The sequence below is a fragment of the Rhinopithecus bieti genome, unplaced genomic scaffold (assembly GCF_001698545.2).
Source record: "Rhinopithecus bieti isolate Rb0 unplaced genomic scaffold, ASM169854v2 scaffold_31531, whole genome shotgun sequence".
In the NCBI taxonomy this organism is placed as follows: Eukaryota; Metazoa; Chordata; class Mammalia; order Primates; family Cercopithecidae; genus Rhinopithecus; species Rhinopithecus bieti.
In genome coordinates, this window is record NW_016814088.1 from 361,874 (window position 1) to 369,547 (window position 7,674).

The 7,674-nt window shown below is 47.5% G+C and overlaps 1 protein-coding gene across 1 annotated transcript in view; it reads left to right on the forward strand.

Annotated features, from left to right (window-relative positions):
• TRAM2 (translocation associated membrane protein 2) overlaps positions 1 to 7,674 on the forward strand; it is an 83,208-nt gene that overhangs the window by 59,369 nt on the left and 16,165 nt on the right. Inside the window, exons 3-4 of the mRNA XM_017849602.1 lie at positions 1,809 to 1,918; positions 2,430 to 2,546. Coding sequence (XP_017705091.1) covers positions 1,809 to 1,918; positions 2,430 to 2,546 — 227 coding nt within the window. The remainder of the gene's footprint in view (positions 1 to 1,808; positions 1,919 to 2,429; positions 2,547 to 7,674) is intronic.

A 7,674-nucleotide genomic window follows, 5' to 3' on the forward strand; every position in this document is an offset into this window, starting at 1 on the left:
GCTTTTTAACTGGTGTCCTTACCTCTGGGCATTTTCACTGCTGCCAGAGTAAATGTTCCAGAACGCAAATGTCATCATTTTCCTGTTTAATTTGAATTCTTCGATGTTTCCACGTTGCCTTCAGGATAAAGTCCACACCCTTTCACATGGCATACAGGGCCATGCACAGCAGCCCGCCACTCACCATGGTGACCTCCCCTCCGCCCCCAGCACTCCAGCTGCAGTCCCTTCATTCTTTGTGGATGTGGCTTTCTCTGGCTAGGATGCCCTCCGCCCCCGCACTGGCCTCCCTGCCGGTCCCCAAGTTCCGATGCTGTCCTGTTCACCCTGACCAGTGAACAGTTTACCCACCACCTTCACCCTAGCCAGAGTGGGGCCCTCGCCTGCTGTGGCTCACTGTGTGTGCCTCTTGGGAGTGCTGCCTGTCTGTAGTGTAATTGTACATCTGTCTGTTAGTCTCCCTGCTGCACTGTATGTTTTCCAACCAGGGGTGGTGTCTTTTATCTCCATGTTTCAACAATTAGCCCAGTGCCTCTCACAGAATAGGTCTTTGTGGAAAGGAAGAGGGAGAGGAAAAAGGAAAGTTTGTCTGATTTCAAAGATCATGTTCTCTCTGTCCTCGCCACCTCCTCCCACCCCCTCACCACTGCCCACCGTTACATTCCCTCAGTCTAGGGTGGCTGAGATTAGGGTGGACTCCCAGAGTGACCCAGTCAGCTTGACTTTGTTCCCTGGCCACCCTGAAACAAACAGCCTGGCTACCTTCTGGTAAATGCATCTCAGCAGCGTAGATGACTCATGTGTGTGTGACTCAGAGCGAATGCAGCACAGCTGGAGAGCAGCCATTTGACTGGGGGAGGTGGGGGTTGCAGAGAGCGGACCAGACCCAGGCACACGGCCACCAGGCTCACAGCCCCGCAGCCTGCTGCCCACTGACTGGAGCAAGGATGCAGATTCTCCCCCGTCCACAGGCTGCAACGGCAGAGTTTCACAAGATTGCTCTACCTGGGATACTGTCTCATTTATTACTATTAAATTGTATTTTAATAAGCTACCATTTAAACAGACTTACTGTAAATTGTTGGCATTGCTGTAAGCAAATTATCTCATTTGATCCTTAACCATAGCCCAACAACAAAAATAATAGCAAGTATGTATATAGCACTTACTATGTGCCAGACACTGTTCTAAGCACTTCGTATTTATTCATTTAATTCTCATAATAAACCTACTATGCAGGAAATGTTGTCCTCATTTTTCAGATGAGAAAACTGAGGTACAGAAAAGTCACACATGGAGATAGATACCCCTGGGTCACATAGGACAGAGCTGTGGTACAAACTGAGGAGTCCAGCTTCTGAGTCCACCTTCAGGCCTTATGCGGTGCTTTCTTGAGAAAGTGTAACTATAGTCCCATTTTACAGGGGAGGAAATTGAGGCTCAAAGAGGTTAGTCCTTTATCCACAGTCACACAGTTAGGGAGTGATAGAACCAGTAATGGGGATTGGTGGTCTCCAACCCTGGTTCCTAACCACTGTGCCCTGCCGCACAGACTCGGGAGATACTGTTATGACAATACAGCCATGCACTTGGTTCTCCTTAGTCACCTTCGTGGGTGCTTCCAAGGGCTAAGACCAGAGGGTGGGTAGGAATCTGGGGCAGAAACCAGAAACCTTCTTCTAAGTCTGGGGCTATAGCAAATGGGTACCATTTGATGGCACATTTTGCTTCCCATCTCATTTCAGTTTTGGGTCCCAGAGTATTTCCTTCCCCCAGGGATGCTGATGGGACTTTTATTACCTCCACAGACAGTGAGACCGTGCACTACCACTATGGCCCTAAGGACCTGGTCACAATCTTGTTCTACATCTTCATCACCATCATCTTGCACGCTGTGGTTCAAGAGTACATTTTAGATGTAAGTAACATGTCTGGATTCTGAGATCAGAAGCTGGGGAGGTGCCTTGGGGTGGAGGACCTGGCCTTGGAGGAAACTGCAGCTCTGCACCCATTCATCCTCCAACTTGCTTGCGCTGGTTGGGTCTATTGCCTGGGCTTCCTTCACCACGCTTTGATTTCTGTTCCCTCTCACAGCCTCCTTTAATCAGCACATGGAGCAGCAGTATTTATGAGACAGAGAGAAAGCTGTCTGGAGATGGTCTCCTTATGGGTCTGTGGCACATGGAGTAATTGGGGATATTTTCTTTACACGTAGACTAGAGGCATTCATCTTGTCACTTTCTCAGAATGCTTGCCTTAGACCAAGCACTGTATGCACACAGTAGGCTTACACTAAATACCTTGGATTATGGCCAGCTGCAAACTTCTAAGGATGTTCAACCCTTTTGTGGGGAGAAAACAGGAGTTTGAAACCTGCCCAGTATGGATACATTTGTATATTAATATGAGGGGTTTTCTTTATTCTTTAGAAAATCAGCAAACGGCTTCATCTCTCCAAGGTCAAACACAGCAAGTTCAATGAATCTGGACAGCTGGTCGTCTTTCATTTCACCTCGGTGATTTGGTGCTTCTACGTGGTGGTGACGGTGAGCCATTCTCAGGACTGCTGAAGTGGGAGAGCTCAGACCAAGGGGCACTTCCGGCTCTGGGATTGCTGATCACATGACTGCAGAGGACACCTTGCTCTTTTTCTTTTTCTGTTAAGGGGAACAAGTTTCTTAGAACCTTCTTAGCTTCCTAGAAATGAAACTATGTTTGCATTCTCATGGTATTGCAGAGAGATGCCATTTTATAGCTGGAGAGAGTCATCTTGGCCAACAGTCACCACTTGTTTAATCATTATGCGATACTGCAGTAATGATACTGTGTACCTACATTAACACTGTATTATTTTACAAGGCCCTTCTACAAACACTGTCCCATAAGATACATTTGATGTTCATTCTGATACCCATGTTATAGATTGAAGAGTTCCAAGCTCAAATTTTGCAGTATGCCTTTGGGTCTGTGGTTTTGAAGCAGCAAGGATAGTTTGGACTTGGACATAGAGTTCCAAGCCCAGCTTACTCTCTGTTTTACTACCTTGGCCTTCTATAAACAAGGCCAGCCTCACTCTCTCAGCTCATCAGATCCTGTGAGAGTCGATGCTGTTGCAACAGATGCCTGCAGGACCAGACAATTTCCCCTCCTTTCTACGTAAACCGACTCTTATTTCAAGCAACCTTTGATACAGGAAAATTCCCTCATAGAAGGGAATGCGGATGGTCCTTTGGAGTTTGCTGTAACAAGACCTTGCCTGTCCTGCTAGGAAGTGTTGAGTTAGTACCCACCACCACCTGGAGCTCCACCTTTCTGTAACCTGGCCCCCCGAGGAACCCATGCCTGGGTCTTGGAAAATTCAGCAACCCTGTGACCTCTTTAAGATTTCCTTCCTGGCCTTCCACAGATCCCTCTCTTTCTTCCTCTTCTTTCAGTGACAGTGATGGGCCCTTCCATCACAAGGGACTCTGTCTCTAGAGCTGAATGTTGAATTCCTATTCTCAAAGCCAGAGTCAACATGTCCTTTTGTACATTGTTTTTATTCCTGTTATCATTTCATCAAAGAACAGCTTTCCTAAGCAGAATGCTAGGAATTTTAAATGAGAGGCCCAAGACTTCTGTCCTCTCAAGCAAGGCTACTCTGTCACAGTCCCAGGGGCAGATTGACACCGTGTGAACAGTGCACCCCTGCTGTCGTGCCGTGCACAGAAGTCCCTAGACTTCAGGTTTCAGACCACACCTAGTCCCTTGGCGTTCCGTCCGTGCCCACCCCTGGAGGCTGAAGCTGCTTTGAAACAGGACAGCCTCAAGATACCAAAGATGCTTAACCGCTGTTCAGGAGAAGGATTGCCTCATCTCTGAGTCACTTTTACCCTTTCAACTTCACCCCCAGACATTCCACCCCAGCTGTGACACGTGGTGACCAGATTTGGAGGCTAGAGCCAAGTTGCTTAACATGCCTTCCAGGGTGTGAAATGCTCAGCAGCTCTGTCTTTGCCTCTCTCAGTTCTTCAAGGATTTGAACATGTTGCTAATTAGTTTGAGAGCACATAGGCTTCTCTTGGGGAGGCACAGAACAGTCTTTTATTCTGGGGAGAGCCAGTTTCCCACTCAACATATTCAGTAGGCACAGAGACCAGGGGACCACGGAAAGCTCCAGTGACCCCCAACTCCTCCTGACAGCATTTGACTCCTTGCCCTCCTCCATCAGAACCGTGCTTCCTGGAAGGAAAGTGATTGAAAAAGAAGAGAGGTAGTTCTGTAAAAGACATAAAACAGCTTGTTTTAAAAAAAATCATATTTTTCTGTTATGATGCAAATTTTTTCATGACTCTTCTTTCTCTCACTTTCCACAGTCATTTCATCTGCAGGTCCTGCCAGCTGTACCTCCCAAACCCATTGAGACTGTCTGCCGCTTTCTGCCTGCACCACCACCCCTAGTCTAGTGACCCTTGACCAGGGGAGATTTGGGCCTCTAGGGGACATTTGGCAATATGCTACTGGTATCTAGTGGGTGGAGGCCAGGGATGCTACGATACAGCCTTTAATGCACAGGATAGCCTCCACAACCAAGAATTATCTAGCCATAGTGCCAAGGTTGAGACACCTTGATCTGTGTAGTCCAAGCCACCATCTTCTCTTGCCTAGACACTGAATATCTTTTTTTTCTAGGAGACTGTTTCCACTCTTGTACCCTCCCACCCCAATCCATTTTCTGCTCCACCAGATGGATCTTTTAAAACAGAAATAAAACCATACATTCCCATGCTTAAAAGCCCCCATCACACTTGCAGTGAAATCGTTTTTTTCCCCACTCATGTGATCTGGGTCCTGCTGATCCTGCTGGTCTCATCTCACTGGCCACAACCCCACTTTTGTCCTGGCTGTTCTACATCCTGGGCTTTGCACTGGTGGTTTCTCTGCTCAAGGGCTTCATCCTCTGCCATCCCATGGCCAACTCCTTCTTGCCATCCAAGTCTCTTCCCAGATACCATCTCCTCAGAGAATCCCCCACCAATTGGCATTTTCTGTACTGTGCCTGTTGCTGGTGCTTTTCTTGTTGGTGTATTCTCTGTTTGTTTCTCCCACTAGATTGTGAGCTGCCTGCTAGCAGGCACCGTGCTCACTGCTGTATCCCTGGTATGGTGCCTGGCGCATACTAAGTGCCCGCTAAATGTTGGCTGTGGAATGAGTGAGTAAACTGCAAATGCATCTTCTCTCTCCAGCCTTCAACATTTTTTAAGTAATGAATTGGTTGTTTTAATAAATATCATAAATGATTATTTTTAAAAAAGTGAACAATATAGAGAAGTTCAAAAAAGCAAATTCCTCCCACCAGAAATACCAGTATTATTTTGGTGTTTGACTGAAACATTTCTCTCTGCATGTATAGAAGTAGAGCAGTGGGAGTGTGGCTGGACCACCAATAATTTTATGGGAATGGCAGCCTCCAACTTTTAATCTACCTTTGATCGACTACTCATTGTTCAGGGAAAAAGGAAAAAACACTCCACTGGAGAAAGCAGGACGGGTGGGCGTTTGGTCTTCCCTGTCTGACTTCCTTGCCATATCTGACTTCATATTTTAGAACCTAAAATCCACCGTAGATTTTAGAACCAAGTAGAGGGAATGTCCTTAACGCTGGTGTTTGTACCAGGACCGGTTTCTACTAACAGACTAGTTGCTTTAGGGCAGATTTTTAGTGCATGGTTGTTCTGATGGTCAAATAATATAAGGTATGTCTGAATTTATGTAGCACTTGCCTGTGCTTTGTCTGAATTACGCTGTTCTTTGTGGTTGTTTGTTCACACACCAAAGGAAGGCTGCTGGGGAAACAGGAGGGATCTCTCCACCTTGTTGAGGCCTTGCTTAGCTCATGGGTGGATTTTTAGAATCAAGAGACAACAAAGGATTTCAAAAGCTCCAAACCATCCGCTGGGGCCTGTCAGTTGATGGGATTTGGGGTGGGTTTCACGTGCTTGCTGGGTCACCCTCAGCCCGCTGTGGACTCAGGTGCTTTGCGTGCCTGAGCTCAGAGGGTGCCCCAGCCTCAGTCCTCCCTCAGACAGCTGCCTGGACAGAGGTCTGGAAAAGGCTGTTCTCAGAGCAGTGAGTCATTTTTCCTCTGGCTCCCCTGCTCTCCTCCCTCCACCCTTTTCCTCCTCCAGTCCCAGCGGACTGGACATTCGCAAGCAGGCAACATTTTTCTGGGGAGTTTCTTTGCTTGTTGGCTTCAAAGTTCTGACCTCTTTGTCTCTAAGTAAGAGGCCAAGCCAAGGAGCGTTCCTGTTTAAAATCATGAGATTGTCTGGGCTTTACTTTGCTCTCAGTGCTGCTTTTGTTGGCGAGTCTTGTTTTGGCAAAACTTTCTCTCCCACCTCAGTTTCAGAAGTACCATTTTTCCTGCTAAGCACATTGCTGCTTCCTCTAGGAAGAGACATTCTCACCTCTCTGATGTCCCTGGAATGAGGTAGCCTAGGGCAGGAGAGCTGATGAAGGCAGGCGTGTGTGCGTGACAGTGGAGGCGGCTGGGGGTGATAGAAGCAGTGTATTTGAAAGAGCTCACAACTGTCACGACCGCTACACAAGCTGTACACAAGCTGCTCACAACTGTCACGACCGCTGTACACGAACCTGCAAGGCGGAGGTTGCAGTGAGCCGAGATCGTGCCATTGCCCTCCAGCCTGGGCAACAAGAGCAAAACTCTGCCTGAGAGCCACCACCTGAGAGCCTCGTCCACTTTTATTCCTCAATCAGCGCGTGACCCAGGGAGGAGAAAGGAGGGCAGTGGTAGTGAGAAGAGATTAGAAATGAGGCCATGTAAGTTCGAGGTGAGATCATTTCCTTCTAATCCAGGTGACCGTGACTACAGTGGTATACATGTATCCAACTGGACCTATCAGTTAGGTTGTTGTGCTCATGGAGGCCCAAGTTTGTGGAATTAGGCTGTGGACTATACCTGAAAGGCATACTGACAGATCAGGGCGTTTAGTGACTCAAAGGTGGGTGGATCAGCCCTCACTTGAAAATACAACTAAAGATCCTAATAGACAATAACCTAGAATACTTCTTACTAAACCTTGTTGGCCAAATGCTGAGCACTATAAAACCTCTGCCTTTAATCCCAGTGTGAACATGCGAGGTTCTCAGTCTTCTCATCAAAGCCACCAGCTCAGTTGATTTTCTGATTTACTGAAGCATCCTAGCCTGAAGTTATTGGACCAGAAGATTTGTGGCCCAACTCAGATTTCGGCTGTGCTACTGAAAAACTATCTTGGCTGGGCGTGATGGTGCACGCCTGTAATCACAGCACTTTGGGAGGTTGAGGCAGGCGGATCACCTGAGGTCAGGAGTTTGAGACCAGCCTGGTCAACATGGTGAAACCCCGTCTCTACTAAAAATACAAAAAATAGCTGGGCATGGTGGTGCGTGCCTGTGATCCCAGCTACTTGGGAGGCTGAGGCAGGAGAATCACTTGAACCTGCAAGGCAGAGGTTGCAGTGAGCCGAGATCGTGCCATTGCACTCCAGCCTGGGCAACAAGAGCAAAACTCCATATCAAAAAAAACTATCTTATTTCAGGAGATCCTGCCTGTTTTTTCATTTTCTTTTTTTTTTTTTTTTTTGAGACAGAGTCTCACTCTGTCGCCCAGGCTGGAGTGTAGTGGCCGGATCT